The 16,891-nt window shown below is 38.5% G+C and overlaps 1 protein-coding gene across 1 annotated transcript in view; it reads right to left on the minus strand.

Moving 5' to 3' along the window:
- Positions 1–3,602: 3,602 nt before the first annotated feature.
- Positions 3,603–16,891, minus strand: part of frrs1b (ferric-chelate reductase 1b) — a 72,841-nt gene continuing 59,552 nt past the window's right edge. Inside the window, exons 11-16 of the mRNA XM_072274609.1 lie at positions 13,879–13,965; positions 6,294–6,391; positions 6,043–6,101; positions 4,590–4,733; positions 4,082–4,143; positions 3,603–3,925 (exon numbers count right to left, since the gene is read on the minus strand). Coding sequence (XP_072130710.1) covers positions 3,833–3,925; positions 4,082–4,143; positions 4,590–4,733; positions 6,043–6,101; positions 6,294–6,391; positions 13,879–13,965 — 543 coding nt within the window. The 3' untranslated portion in view covers positions 3,603–3,832. The remainder of the gene's footprint in view (positions 3,926–4,081; positions 4,144–4,589; positions 4,734–6,042; positions 6,102–6,293; positions 6,392–13,878; positions 13,966–16,891) is intronic.

A 16,891-nucleotide genomic window follows, 5' to 3' on the forward strand; every position in this document is an offset into this window, starting at 1 on the left:
CCAAACCTGATCATACAACGTTCTTCATGCTTACCACTGTCTTCTAACTCATCAATCCAAAGAGAAGACACGCAGCAAAATAACCCCTTCTTCAAACTCCGCTCACATGGAGCTCATTCCATCATTAGTCAGGAGATCAAAGAAGCTCTACAAAGGGAGAATGAGCTCCGTAAGCAAAGGTGTGGTCTCCATGAAGCAGCAAGAGCTTCTGAGGAGAGTTTGGGATCTTCAAATGCAGCCAATAATTTATTCTCAGGTAAAGTTGAACCAATTAAATTTGAGAGGTGAGTCACAGAGCAGTATAGCACAGATATAGGGCCTTTAGCCCAACAAATCTATGCTGATCACAATGCTCACCCAGTTAGACCCAATTTCCTAAGTTCAACCCATATCCCTCTAAATCTTGCCTCTCCATGTTCCTATCCAAGTGCTTCTTGAAACATATTATTGTACATGCCTCAACCACTTCCTCTGGCAACTCATTCCATATACTCACTGCCCTCAACATGAGAGGGTTATCCCTTAGGTCCCGTTCAGATCTTTCCCCTCTCACCCGATACCAATGCCCACTAGTTTCGGAGTTCAATGGGGACAAGACTGCTACCATCCATCTTATCTATGCCCCTTTTAATTTTAAACATTTCTAAAAATTTAAAGGCATAAACTTTCCAACTTCTTCCTATGCCTCTGGCCCTCTAGTCCTGGTAAATATTTTCAACACTCTTTCCAGTTTAACCATGTTTTTCCTAGACACGGTGAACAAAACTTTACACAGTTCTCCAAGTGTGGCCTCATCAATTCCTTACATAGTTGCAACATAATGTCCCAGCTCCCTACTCAGTGCCTTGACTGATGATGGCCAGTGTCCTATGTGCTTTCTACACCACCATGTGATGCTGCTTTTAACAAACTATGCACTCCTAGGTCCATCTATTCCATTACATTTCCTTTCACATCCTTTTCAGTTCCATCCAACTGTGTTCACTACTGCTCTACAGTGCTGTGTCCCTTTCACATGGTGGCACCAACAATACTAGAAGACATCTGTATATGGTGAGTGGAAGAAAGTTTAGGGAGATATCAGAACTAGGTTATTTTACACAGAAAGTGGTAGGTGCTTGGAATGGACTGCTGGGGTTGTGGTAGGGGCCTTTTAAAGACTCTTAGATAGACAAATAGGTGTAAGGGAAATGGAGGTTTATAGGCTGTATAAGAGAGAGGGGTTAGATTAATCATGGAGTAGATTGGCATAACACCATGGGCCAAAAGGCCTGTATTAGCAGTATTATTCTATAATCTATGTTCAAACTTTGTAATTATTTCTTTAACAAATTCTTCATTTTTTTCATGCAACAGTGGACAACTATTTTTTTGCTGGGAATTTACAGTGTGTATTTTATTCTTCCAGCTTGTTTCACCGCCCAGTATAACTCACAGACTCATGGGACTTGTCAGTGGGCAATATGAGCATTTTAAAAGCCATGCACAGTATTCTTAAAGCAAAGTGAATGAACCGACAAAATTCACAAGATTGACATTAATTTACAGATAAAAGAGAAAAACATCATTGAGGCATTTAGGGGAGATTATTATTATTTAATTGTAAGTTGAAACCTAAACCTCCTTCCATTCTTTCTTTAGGAGTTCAGTGGAAAACTGTTCCCTTCTTTGAAACCTTTCTTGATTTACGTTGTTAAACAATAATGTTATTGTTACTCTTATTTTGGATCTACCTATGTATTTTTGTTTTTCTGCCATAAAAACTGAAGGTTATTGCAGATGAGTTGTATTAAATCTGACACCAAATGCTCACCTTTATATTTCCTCAAGATCACCAGGTATAAGTACGGCCACCCTCTGCTACGACCTGTCACCTTTCCAGCTGTAATCTCTTACGGTATCTGCAATAACTTGGAACCTTTCAGTTAAATTCCTCCATTAAAGCAATTGGTGCAGGATGAGCCTCTGTAGATGCACTAACAATATATCATTTGTCTGCAGGGCACAAGATCAATAAGAACTCATCACAAGAATGCCCTGGCACTGAACCTAGAGATTGCTAGGTGTGCCAGCAACTACAAAATCAAAAAGAACTTCATAAGCAAAATGCACAAAATGATGCAGGAACTCAGCAGGTCAGGGTGCATCTGTAGAGCGAATTGACCAGTTCACATTTTGGGCTGAGACCTCTGAAAGGGTCTCAATTTCCTTTGCACACAATTGCACATCTGAGTTTCTCTAGTATTTTGTGTGTGTTGCTCCAGATTTCTAGGATAAGCAGTCGCCCTTGTGTCAATCGCTTCATAAGCATGTCAGAAAACAATAGCTGCATGAGACTGGCAGTTGGGTTCGGCTGGACAAGATGGGGAGCATGGGGGTGGATGGTGGAGGTGCAAAACTATTATTTGAGGTCTCATATTTTAACTGAAAGATCATTGGCAATCTTAAGGCAATGATACAGTTTTAGGTTACCTAAAATATTTTGCAATGAAATAATGTCATCTGAGATGCATTGGGGTCTAACATAGTTTTAAATGGTGGTTTGGCTTTGAATTCTCTTAAGAAATATTATTCAATGGAGCATAATATGTGATCAGAACAGAACACTTTGACCATACTTCACCCAAATTTTGTATATATATATTACCCTTTTGAATAAGAAACACATTTGGAACAAGATGCTGATAAAAATTATGAATGTATGGATAACAAAAGTAAAAGCATTGATCAACATCTGAAAGAGAACAATTAGGTAATATGTTCAGTTTCATGGCTGATTGACCTGTTTTGTACTTAAGGTATTATTTTATTATTAAATGTAATCTGTGCATGGGTTCTTTTTATGTACTTCTGTAGAGTGCAATTCCTAATGATATGAAACATTACTATTTAATATTTCTACATTAATGATTGTATCTGGCAGCCTTTATCCTGTTTTGCAGTCTTGCTACCAAAAATTCATTGATATGTAGTGTTTATGTGTCTACAAATTCACTACAATGTTGGAAAGACTTGCGCTGCAGCATAATATTCTGAGAATTCGGTTTAAAAGATGCATACAGTAATGATGATGGTCTAAGAGAATTTTTTTCTCTGAATTGTGTATATCTTCAACTAACACTATAAAGTTAAAATACAATCACATCGATCAAACTAGAAAACACAGTTTCCATAATTCACAAATATTAAAATTCAACTCCTTGGACTAAGAATTAAAAATCAAGGTGGCATCATGAATGCAATACACACAGCAATAGATGTAAAAATTATCGATACAATTGTTCAAACTCATTATATACTAGTTCAAATTATGCTGAGTTGGAAAAGAAACTTTTTTTAAAGTCCATTAAATTGCTAATTTAATAGGACAAGTTCACTTACAAAACAATTTTAAAAAACACATTGAATCATTATTAATTTGAGGTTACTTTTTAATAACATTACTTTTGATCCACATTACATCTATTAGTATTTTGTAGACCAAGTGAACATCTGTATCTATTAAAAAATCCAAAACCACTAAAGTAATCCATAACTACAAACGTTGTAACTGCTTGCTATTCACACTTCATTCAAAGTCAGTTTCACTGAATTCTGCCTTATTGCTTATTATTAACACTGTTAATCTTTAAATAATTCACACTCGTGCTATTTCCTAAATAGAAAGTAAAATAGTAAGTCTCTTGGTGCAGCATTTCAGTTCCCTGCTGATGGATCTTCAGTTCGGTGCATGACAAGCAGGAATGCAGCTGTCTCATCAGAAAAAGATCAGATGGCATCAGTAAAGACCGGTTCAATAGAGGCAAAAATGCAGGAGGCAGCGGACTGACCGTCAAATAAGGCTAATTCCAACAAGTAATGTTATCAGAAATGTTAGGTTTCCACAGATGTAGATTGTTAATATCATCATTTTAAGCCTATGACCCTGTAATTGTAGGATTAAATATGAATTCAAATTGAAATTACTTTCCTGCTATGTTACAATATTTCTGCATTGTTATTTAAATGAAAGTCACTGAAAGAGTTATGTAATTCTGATGCTTCCAGCCATAATAAAAATCAAAAGCCAACATTGTGTTACCTGTGGATCAATCAATTCACTCGAATCCATTATCTCCATTTTATCCTCTTCTCGTTTCCGTGCTACGAAAAGATGAAATCAAAATTCATCTTCAGCAAGATCTAAGGTAACAGTGAAACTTCCATTTACACATTGTAAATCAAACTATAAGAGTGCTGGAAAATGTAAATCTTTTGCTGAGTAACATGTGATATTGAAGTCAACAATCACAGCATGGGCAAAGAGAGGTTTTAAGGAGCAGCTTAAAAGAAATCAGAGATTGAGAGCAGGAGTTTCAGTGCTTAGGTGTAAACTGCTGATGATACAACCATTATTCATCAGCATATGAAGCACTATGAAGAGATTACTGAGAAATATTTCCCCTGACGGTAGCATTAAATCAAATGTCTAGCAGTTTCATTACTTCTAAATTGTTGAGGTGGTTTGGAATCCCAGTGGTCTTACAAATTCTCACAGTAATGTAAGAAACATTTAAAATTAACTACAAGTGATATAAACAAACCCTGACCTTTACTAGTAATTATGTAATTATGTGCTTCTAGAATTAGTTCTGTTGCCACATGCCAAATTATGAATCCAACCATTACTAATGTATCCCAAGGGTTATGGAGATCCAGGGCTGGTAGATCCATTCCAAGAAAGATCGATCCAACTGTGTGAAGATTAAATTAAATGTCAGCAATTCATTCTAGTCAGCAATTCCTAATGAATACCCAATAATGTAATAAAAGTAAAAACTGATATTACTTTCCACAATAACTCTGGTGAAATAATACAAGTTGGGCAGATGTCCACTGTGAAAGGATAATCCAAGCTATGGCCACTATGGAAGAATATCTGAAATTAAAAGATATCGTCTCCCATGAAGGCAAAAAACCATCATGTTCATTGGAATTGGTATGGTATGGCTCTCCGTCAGTCAGGGTCGACCGTGGATGTTGTGTCCTAGCTGTTTAGATACACAAGCCAGGGCAGTACAATATGGAGAACAAGCTGCTGCCCATGTAGCAAGCTCCCCCTCTCCTCGCATCTGGTGAACCCAAAGGAATGGCAGAGACTGATACAGTTTGGTACCAGCAGTGTTACAGGAGTTGCCAGTCAGTATTGAATTCAATGTACTCCAGCTCTGGATTTTTCCCTCGGGTTTACTCCCAAAGCCTTCCCCATGAGTGGGTGTAGTTGCAAGGCAGCAGAGGCTTCAGATCAGAGTTTTTCTTCTCCATAGCTGACAAGCCCCATCTGCCCAAAGCAATGGATTTAAAGTCGCCAGTAATTCACCTTTGCCCCTTCTTCTGTTGGTAGAAATGGTTCCGCCAGGTTTAGTGGCTAAGCCACATGTGAAGGTCAGAGTTGGACTTAGTTGGCAGAGGCTATTTGAGGCACACTCTGTTGGGAGCATCTTAGATCAGTGGGAAATTGTCCCCATTACCACCCCCAGCTATAACAGCCTTAAGGAACCTCATTAGAATTATATAGTGTACAAATAACAGATAATACTTCGTGAAGGCATGGTCTTCTATTTTATTAAATTTTGTAGAGATTTTCACTTGCACATTGTTACCATTTTAAAAGCATATATTCCCCCCCACACACCTCCTTGTGTATTCAATATGTTCTTTTTTCTATCCCTTTGAAGAACACTTGCATTACTTACTAGTCAAGATGCACAGGAAATTAATTCTTAAGTTGATCATTCATTGCAGATTGAAGGAGTCGCAAGTTAACATAAGGTCCTGTATCCTGTAATTCTCATTGGAAGTTTCCATACTGTTTAATGAAAATCAGCTGAGAACCAGTTTTCAGAATTCCACCATGAGGCATGTCCATTAATTTAATAAATCCTTAGTCCTGCTGTAACTGGTCTGCATTTAAGCCCATTTCTTACCAGCCAACAAACCTTACATTTATCAAGATTTATTAGAAAGTCTTTACTAATTGAAAACATTTTTCTTTAAACTTACCCGCAATTATACGAGCAAAGGTGCCTGTAGTCCAATGAAACCAGTTAAAGAGATATCGCCTATAGATGATGAATATTAAAATAAACAAGTTGTAGAAGTTATAGTGATATGGCTTGCTATTTTAAAACATACTATATTCCCCATTGATCTTAGTTTAAGGTATTTTAACATTACATTGATTTCCTTTCTTATTATCAAAGGTTGTGTCAGAAGAGGTTACAGGGAAGTATTACAATTACTGATAGACCTACCTGGGAGCATACAGATTGGGTCTGAGTATGGCCACAAGTGCCTGTAGAATCACCAGTGTAAGTATTATACAGCCAAAGTATGGATGAGCACCAGCATTCTACAGGGAGACAGAAGTTCATGTACCCACATTACAAATCATAAACATACCAAGTTATACAGAGCTCTCTCAAGAACTGAAGCTTATGGATATTGAAACTACTTAAGAGAATTTAAATTAGTAAATGTAAAATGACTTGCATCCATTCATTGATTGTACATTTAGACATTCCTATACCTTACTATTATTGAAATAAGTAATGCCTGCAGAACAGTTTTCTTCTGTAACGTAAGTTGTTTTTCCACAATACATTTTTGTATTGATATTGGTACTGCTTTATGGTGGCTGGGTGGGAGATATGTCTCTATCAAAAGAAGTATAAGGCGCTCCCTCCCTCCACTAGCCTGCAGGTCACTTTTGGGCAAGACGCAGTACTTGCTTAGCCTTGTGATCAGGGTCATGTTAAGCTATGGAAGGAGGTGGTGGATGGTCATATGAACAGCTGGTACATATCACAAATCCTGATTATATGACCACTGACATCAGGCAGAGAATCTACGAACAGCATTAGTAATAGTTAAGGGCACTAGCTTTGTAAAGACACTGCCCAGAATAAGGGCAAACTATTTCTGTTGAAAAACCTGCCAAGAACAATCATGGTCATGGAGCCCATGATCACCCACGTCATCCAATATGACACACAATGGTGGTGACGGTTGGTTTATTACTGTCACATGTACCTAGGTACAGTTCAAAGCTTGCACAATATTCATACAAATCAAATTATTACAGTGGGCCACAAGGTAAATCAATAAAAATGCAGAATAAAGTGTAATAGCTAAAGAGAAGTGCAGTTCAGATAAACAATAAATTGGCAAGATCATAATATGGTAGGTTGTGAGGTTGAGTCCATATCTGGATGGCACAGGATATATACATCTCAAAGAGGAAGAAGTATTCTAAAGGAAAGATGACAAAACCATGGCTAACAAGAGAAGTCAATGCCAACATAAATGCCAAACAGAGGGCATGTACTAGAGCAAAAATTAGTGGGAAGCTTCTAAAAACCAACAAAAGGCAACTAAAAATGTCATCAAGAAGGTAAAGATGGAATAGCAAAGTAAGCTAGCCAATAATATTAAAAAGGATACCAAAAGTTTCTTAAGATGCATGAAGTGTTAAAGAGAGGCGAGAGTGGATAACAGACCACTGGAACCAATGCTGGAGAGCTAGGAATGGTAGGCAAGGAAATGGCAGACAAGCTGAATAAACATTTTGCATCAGTCTTCACTGTGAAAGACACTAGCAGTACGATGGAAGTTCCAGGTGTCAGGGGGTATGAAGTGTATCAAGTTACCATAACTATAGAAAAGGTTCTTAGGAATCTAAAAGGTCTGAAGGTAAATAAGTCGCCTGGACCAGATGGTGGACACTCCAGAGTTCTGAAAGGTGGCTGAAGAGATTGTGGAGGCATTAGTAATGATCTTACACAAATCACTAGCTTCTGGAATGGTTCTGGAAGACTGGAAAATTGCAAATGTAACTCCACTTCAAGAAGGGAGACGGGCAGAAGAAAGGAAGTTATACACCAGTTAGTCTGACCTCAGTGGTTGGGAAGATATTGGAGACAGTTATTAAGTATGAGGTCTCAGGGTACTTGGAGTCATTGATAAAATAGGCCGTAGTCAGCATAGTTTCCTCTGGGGAAAATCTTGCCTGGCCAATCTGTTGAAATTCTTTTAAGAAATATCAAGCAGAATAGACAAAGGAGAATCAGTTGATATTGTGTACCTGGATTTTCAGAAGGCCTTTGACAAGGTGCCACACATGAGGCTGTTCAACAAGCTACAAGCCCATGGTATTACAAGAAAGATTCTAGCATGGATAAAGCAGTGGCTGGCTGGCTGGCTGGCAGGAGACAGAGTGGGAATAAAGGGAGCCTTTTCTGTCGAGCTGCCGGTGACTAGTGGTTTTCCACAGATGTCTGGTTTGGGACCAGTTCTTTTTACATTATGTCAATGATTTGGATGATGGTATTGATGGCATTATTGCTAAATTTGCAGATGATATGAAGATAGGTAGAAGAGCAGGTAGCTTTGAGGAAGTAGAAAGCCTACAGGAAGACTTAGACAGATTAGCAGAGGGGGAAAGAAACAGCAGATGGAATAGCGTCAGGAAGTGTATGGTCATGCACCTAGGCAGAAAAAATGAAACTGTTGACTATTTTCCAAATGGAGCGAAAATATAAAATGCTGAGATGCAAAGGGACTTATGGGTCCTTGTGCAGGTTAATTTGCAGGTTGAGCCTTTGGTGAGGAAGACAGTACAACATTAGCATTCATTTCAAGGGGATTAGAATATAAAAGCAAGGATGTAATGTTGAGACTTTATAAAGCACTGGTGAGGCCTCACTTGAAGTATTGTGAGCAGTTTTGGGCTCCTTATCCTAGAAAGAATGTGCTGAAACTGGAGAGGGTTCAAAGGAGATTCACAAGAATGATTCCAGGATTGAAGGCTTGTCATATGAAGAGCATTTGATGGCTCTGGGCCTGTATTCACAAGAATTCAGAAGAATGAGGGATGACCTCATTGAAACTTATTGAATGGTGAAAGGCCTTGATAGAGTGGATGTGGAGAGGATGTTTCCTATGGTGGGAGAATCTAAGACCAGAGGATACAGCCTCAGAATAGAGGGGCATCCTTTTAGAACAGGGATGATGAGGAATTTGTTTAGACAGAGAGTGGTGACTGTGGAATTCTTTGCCACAGGCAGCTGTGGGGGCCAAGTCTTTATTTATATTTAAGTCAGAGGTTGATAGATTCTTGAATGGTCAGGGCATGAATGGATACAGGAGAAGGCAGGAGATCGGGGATGAGAGGGAAATTGGATCAGACACGATGAAATTGCAGAACAGACTTGATGGGCCCAATGGCCAAATTCTGCTCCTATTTCTTATGGTCTTATGGTCTTATACAAGAGGTCCATTGAAGAGTCTTGTAACAGTGGAATAGAAGCTGTCCTGGAGCCTTGGGGTATGTGCTTTTAAGCTTTTGTATCTTCTGCCCAATGGGAGAGCGAAGAAAAGAGAACATCCTTGGTGGGCGGGCAGAGACGTATACACAGTTTTTTAAAATGAGTTTTCTAACTCAAAGTATTTATATCGGATCATACAAAGTTAAATTGTTCACATTAAGTAATGGTCCTGGACTGTGCTATTTAGTACCAAAATGACAGTGCGAAAGGATGAACAGAAGAGGTTAGAGAAGGCAAGTAAACTGAATGAATTTGATGGAGTAACAAGAGACTGCAGATGCTGAAAGTCAAGCAAAAACCAGATGTTGGGGGAACTCAGTGAGTCAGGCAGCATCTGTGGAGGGAAATAGACCATTGAAATTTCACTCCTCCCACATCTTAAATTTTGAATGAATGTGATCATAGACTGAGCACTAGCACCCAGTTGCCTTGCCTTCATTATATTCTACCAGGCAAATGTTAGCTATGATTACCACATGGGTGTCACATGAGCTACTAATTGTTTTCAGCTGTTTATTACTATTTGAGTTTGTCATTCCTCTTTGCCAGGGCAATATGGTCTTTGGTTTGGAGAAATGTTCACCTTAGAAACTTGACACATTACAGCTAAGAATTATCTTTTTGCAAACCTTTGCCCTGAAACTCCTACTTCTTGTCCCGTTTTCTCTTTAACACAATTTGGGTTTGGTTCCAGGGCAACAGCAGTTTGATGGTGGATCAGTCATGTCATCACTGAGGAATGGGAATTGTATCAGCAATATTTCAAAAGTCAATTGTTACTGAACTAAATATAAAATATCATAGCTAAAATAAAATTTTTGCTACAGTATTGATTCTTCCTAATAATATAAAGCTTAGTTACAACAACTGAATCAGCCTCTAGAGTATGGAGTGTTACCCAACGAGCTAATTCCATCTACCTGCAGCTTCCTAAACCTCTCTTACCCGTGTACTTTCTAGATGTCTTTTAAATATTGATAATGAATCTACCTCAATCACTATTTCCGGCAGCTAATTCCTGATACTGACCATTCTTTGCATGAAGTACCATTCCGCTAAAGGGCGTCCCTGATGTCTCTTAAATCTCTTGCCTCTGATCTTAAACCTACTGCATGTCATCTTGCTTTATGCACTCCCTCCCTGGGAAAAAGACTGATTATGCCAATCCGTCTTAATCAGCCTTTCTATACCTGTCATGATTGTATATACCTCTATCACATCACTCCTTATCTCCTGTATTCTAGGGAATAAAGTCCTTGACCATGAAGCATCTTTTTGTTACTCAGGCACACAGGTTGAGGTAACATTCTAAGAAATATTTTCTGAATTCTCTCTAATTTAATAACATCATTCCCATAACAAGGTGACAAAACTGTACTTAATACTCCACATGCAGCCTCACCAATCTCCTAGTGTATATAAGTGCAACATAACTTCCCAAATCAATGCCCAGACTGATGAAAGTCTGTATTCCAAATGCTTTCTTCACCACCCTATCTACCTGTGACACTACTCTCAGCAAAATATGCACTTGTACTCCTTGGTTCCTCTGTCCCTAATGTTCCCAGGGTCCTATCATGATTTTCTCTCCATATGCAATACTTCACATTTACAAGGATTGAAAGCCAAACACCAAGCTGATACAATACCCCTGTAATTTTTCTTAACCTTCAACACCATCTAAAACACCACCTAACTTAATATCATCTGCAAACTTACTAACCATGATTTGTACATTCATGTCCAAATCATTTATATAAATTAAAAACAATAAATTCCCAGTACCGACTCATGTGGCACACCTCTAGACACCAGCCTCCAGTAGGTGAAAAAATCCTTGACCATCACCTTTTGTTTCCTACCACTGAGTCAATTATGAATCCAATCTGTGATTCCACCCCCAAATCCCATGTGATCTCAGCTTCCAGACTAGCCTGCATTAAGGGATCTCATTGACAGCCTTGCTACAGTCCATGCAGACAACATCCATGACCCTACCCTCACCTACCTTCTTAGTTACCTGCTTGAAGCACTCTGAGAGATCTATTAGGCACAACTTCCCATGCACAAAGCCATGCTGATTGTCCTAAATCAAACCCTATCTCTCCAAATGCTGGAGATCCTGTCCCTGAGAATTTCCTGCAGATGTTTACCAACTGCCAGTGTCAGATTCACTGATCTGTAGTTTTTGCTACCCTCTTGAACAATCGTGCCATATTATCTAGTCTCCAGTCCTGCAAAATTTCACCTCTGACCAGAGAAAGAACAGAAATCTCTGCACAGGCTTCCACAAATTTATATTTATTTATTTATTATTTGTAGATACAGCACAGTAACAGGTCCTTCTGGCCCAACAAGCCTGCGCTGCTCAATTACACCCGTGTGACCAGTTAAGCTACTAACTCCTATGTCATTGGAATTGGGGAAGAAACTGGAGCACCTGGAAGAAACCTATGTGGTCATGGGGAGAACATACAAACTACTTACAAGTAGCAGTGGGAAATGAACCCAGGACACAGGCACTGTAATAGTGGATATCAGGGAACTCTGAATTTGGAGTTGCTAGTTCTCTCATCTAAGGCCTAGTTGCCCTTGGTTGGCCGAGTTGAACTCAGATCATTGGTGCTGTAACCTCAACAATATCATGCCAGCCCTTTTAACAATTTATCTCTAACTTCCAATCAGGTTTGAGAATGCACTGGTTCAGGCCCTGGAGATTTAGATACCTTTATGTACTTTAGGGCTTCTAATACCTCCTCCCTGATAATTTGTATGTGCCTTAAGCCAAAACCACTCATTTGCTCCATTTCCTTACCTCCCATAATTTTCTCCACAGCATAAACTGAAGAGAAATATTTATTGAAAGCCTCACCCATTTCCTTTTGGACCATTTGATATTTAAGGGAACTTATCCTCTCCCTAGCCACCCTTTTTACTTCTTAATTACCTGTAGAATATCCCGGGATTTTGCATCAACTTGCCTGCCAGGTCTTTCTCGTATTCTCTTTTTGCCTTCTTAACCTCCCTTATAAGTGCACTCCTACTCTTCTTGTCATCAGCAAGAAATTCACTAGTTCTCAATTGCTTATGTGCAGTGCATGCTTCTTTTTCTTAACCAGAGTCTCAACATCCCTTGTCAATCAGCCTTGTCTTTCACTCTCACAAGATCATGCAGGCCCTGAATCCTTGACACAAGATCCAAGCTCTTAGATCCCTGCCCCCTTCACCAGTTCCTCAGCCACACATTCATCTGAGCTGTCTTTTTTTACTTCTACCTTTACAAGTAGATGGCACTGGGAATAATCTAGAGATTACTACCCTTAAGGTGCTTTACTTTATTGAAAGTGAAACACAATCACCACGTGAAATTCAGTGAGACTAGCATTTTACAGATTGCTTCAATTGCTCCTTTCGTAAAGATTCCCATAAATTCTCTTAATGAAACTTATGTGACTTCACTGAACACTGCAATGGTATTTGCTTAGTGAGGTCACAGAATTCTCTATATTCCATGGACGATATTGGGCAAGACTAAAGTGGAGATGTCCGCTACTAATATCCGAAGCATGCTTTAGAGATTTTCTACACACATAAAATGGGCATAATATCACTGTTATTTTGTCCATGGTAATATTGGCTTGCCCTGAGTCAGCCAAACTATATTGGTTCTTAGGAAAAGATGTCCAAGATTGCTTGCACAATAAGGTAAGAAGCCTGTCTGCAAAGGACAATACCTTTTTGCAATTTCCAGAGCTGTGATCCCAAATGTTTAGGCCTTGGTCCACAATCCATTCCTGACTCTAGGCACCAAGCCCTTAGCATGTCCTCTAACCCCAACCCAGCCTTTGATCTCCTTTCCCCACAGCAGCCAGACCCCAACTATTTACAATCATTGGCTGGGTCTACCACATAAATTCTTAATCAAAACAAGACAAATGTTGGCCTTCTGTGGGTTCATTCAAGCAATTAGGTGAAAATATTCCTGGTCACTTCTGCTTTGGAGAGACAGCAAATGATATACTAGTGCAAGGAATCAATGGCTTTAGACAAGGGAGGATTGAGGGCAACATTAGGAAAACAGAGTACCAAGCCAGAAGTTCAAATCAGAACAATACATCTGTATAAAGTCCGAACCATAAAATAAATCAACTAGATGGATATACTTAAAACCAAAGAGCTAATAAGAATAAAAAAACTCTGATTCCTATCTCGACACCCTGTCTCCTCCTCTCCTTAAAAAAATTCTCTTTGGCATCTGCCCAGATATCTCCTGATATGATATATACCACACTTATCTCCTTTACCACATCAAAACATAACTTTAGAGCATGCAAAATGGAGCTTCTATGTGTGTGTGAGTGTACAAAGGCATAGAAAATATTGATATGTTCATGGACTTGTAATGAACAATTGACTGAATTATGACTGTTCATGCATCATGCTAGTTTAGCATCGAAAAGTAAAGAAAAATACTATCTTCCACTTACTACCAAAACAGTAAGTGCCGACTTACCTGGTTCCAGCCTCCTCTGTAAATAAAAGGAAGAATAAAACCAATGCAGGTAAACAATACTGTGGTCATCATCAGAATGCTGTGCACCTAAAACAAGACAGGATACTGAAATGATAATGGAGCACATGCACTTTAAAAACAATGACTCTAGATTAATTCCCTCACTGTCTGAGTGCACAGCTGTGTGTCCAGAACATGGTGTATGGTATCAACAATTATATGCAACACAATGAAATGTCAACACCCGAACAGTCAATATATCTCATTATTCTGTATACAGTGATATATATGCATTTTGAATGCACTAATGATACAACCCAAGTCAGTAAACCTTTTGTTCTTATCAATTAGACTCATTTTACTGGGAAACTCAAACTAGTGGAAATAGGATTAGGTTTAAAATGTTATTTTTTTTAAAAAAAACCTTTTGCTCAGGTATTGATTCCTCTTTAATAAGCTTTGTTACAAAGAATAATAATTTTTATTAAAAGTAAATCACTTTATGAAACAGGGAGACAAGCATTTTACAGATTGATTAAATTGCTGCAGTCTATTGAGAAATTCAATGTGATGGATCAAGTTCTTAGACCCAGAACCATCGTCATATTTGATAACATTATGAATTGATACACAGTAGGGAGATGCTTGGCTTTTCAAGGGCTAAAACTTTCAGGATAAAGAACAAGGTATGAGTTCAATGGATACTATTAATTGGGACACATCAGGGCCGGTGCATTTTGGCTCATTTAAGTGGCTGATCCAATTAGCTGAAGTTTCATGGAAACAATTAAAAGCTATAAAAAAACTAGTTTACTGAGTAACATTTTATGTATTTTAATTTTAAAAAGAACCAATTAGAACATTATCAATACCTCTACAGTAGTATAAATCTGTGCATTAATTCCTAATAGTTATCCACTGAAGAATTCATCCAACATGCTCTTTTGATTGACTGCAAATGAACAAAGTCAGTGCACACACCGAGTATATATAATGGAATCTCTTCATAAAATGCTTTAGATAATTGCAGATTGTATCCTCTGAATCTTAATTTTCATTGTAACATTCAAGATGATTGTCAACATCTTCAAATTCTTTGCAGTTCCTAACTTGTTCAAGCAGTGAAACTATTTCATTTCCACTTCCGGATGTTTCTGACATCTCCAAGCCAGAAGGCTTGAAACCATGGTGAACAAAACAATTCCAAATCACTGCTTTTTGAACCAAAACTACACTCTGATTCTATTTAAAAACTGATCACTCTAAGCACGGCGTGGTGTCTAATGGCCATGTAAATGCATGCGACTGATGCTAGATAGAAACTATTTGGCAACAGGATCTTGTCCCAATTAAATGGCATATTGTCCCAAATAAATGAAGGAAATCCCAGCCTTTTTCTTGATTTAGTTTTTGTTACTTTAGACTTGTCCCAAATAAACGGCTGTGGAATTAACTGATGGCCCAATTAACCAGGCTGCACTGTATTCTGAATCTTTGGGATTCTCCTCTGCAAATGGCTCATGATTCTCCTCAGGTTACAGCAGGGTTCCATTTCTGAGTATTCATAACCCAGAATGTTTGCAAGTCGAATGGCAGAGGCTGCCTGAAGAGATGGGTTATCCCACAGGAAAGGATAATCTGGAGAAGCAGTTTAAGTCTTGCTTTGCCATTCATAATAGCTAACGTTAACGCATATAGCCTGAGCCAATCTCAGACTAATGATTAAATTCTTTTAAATCCATACCGCCTGTCTGCGTGTATTTATAAGCAAGATACAAATCAGGTGTACTAAACCTGTATGGAGCCAGACAGAATGAAATCAAGACTGAAACTGATAGTATTTTAGACACTTAGAGAAATATTTTCAGGATCATACTGGAAAATAAAAGTAACGAAGGATTGGGTATAATCTTATTGAACAGCAAAGTCAAACTCTGAGCTCCTACTTCTCTAGCCTGAAAGAATTATGATAGAAAACTGTATTATATTTCTGAAAACTGTAAAAGCATAACCACAAGGTGGCACTGCCTGCTGCATTATCATGATCATTCGAGAGAATTCAGCAATTTTGTTAGAGCAATTTGAATTCTGGGCTTATTGCTGAAATTGTATTGGGTTTGACACGTGCAATTAACATTAAAACTCAGGTTATGTGAATGTAGACCTCAATCATAAGACCAGAAGACACAGGAGCAAGTTAGGTCATTCGGCCCATCAAGTCCTCTCTGCCATTCATCACAGCTGATTTATTATCCCTCTCAACCCCAATCTCCTGCATTCTCCCCATAATTTTTGACACCCTAACTAATCAAGCACTTATCAACCTACAGTTGAAATATACTCAATTACTTGGCCTCCACAGCTGCCTGTGGGAACGAAATCTACAGATTCTCATCTGTTCTAAATGGCTGTCCCTCTAACCTGAGGCTGTATCATCTCATCCTAGACTCATTCATTACAGGAAACATCCTCCCATGACAAACATCCAGAACTTTTAATATTCGATAGATTTCAATGAGATAGCCCCTCATTCTTCTAAACTCCAGCGAATACAGGCCCAGAGCCATCAAACACTCCTCATACATAAACCCTTTCATTCTCAAAATCATTCTCATGAATCTCCTCTGGACCTGCTCCAATGTCAGTACATTTTTTTCTTAGATATTGGGCTGAAAACTTCTCACAGTAGTGTTCAAGGTGCAGTCTGATCAATGCCTTATAAAGCCTCAGCATTACATCCTTTCTCTTCTATTCTGGTCCTCTTAAAATGAACGTTAACATTGAATTTAGATTAGATTAGACTAGATTCAACTTTATTGTCATTGTGCCGAGTACAGATACAAAGCCAATGAAATGCAGTTAGCATCTGACCAGAGATGCAAAGAATAGTGTTATTTACAAAATAACTGTGAATAAAAAGTAAGTGCTACAGCACACAAATATAAAAGTACTGAGACAGTACAATATGGATGCAATACTGCTCAGCGCTGTGATGTGAGGTTCAGCAGGGTCA

The sequence above is a fragment of the Mobula birostris genome, chromosome 12, assembly GCF_030028105.1.
Source record: "Mobula birostris isolate sMobBir1 chromosome 12, sMobBir1.hap1, whole genome shotgun sequence".
NCBI classification, from domain to species: domain Eukaryota; kingdom Metazoa; phylum Chordata; class Chondrichthyes; order Myliobatiformes; family Myliobatidae; genus Mobula; species Mobula birostris.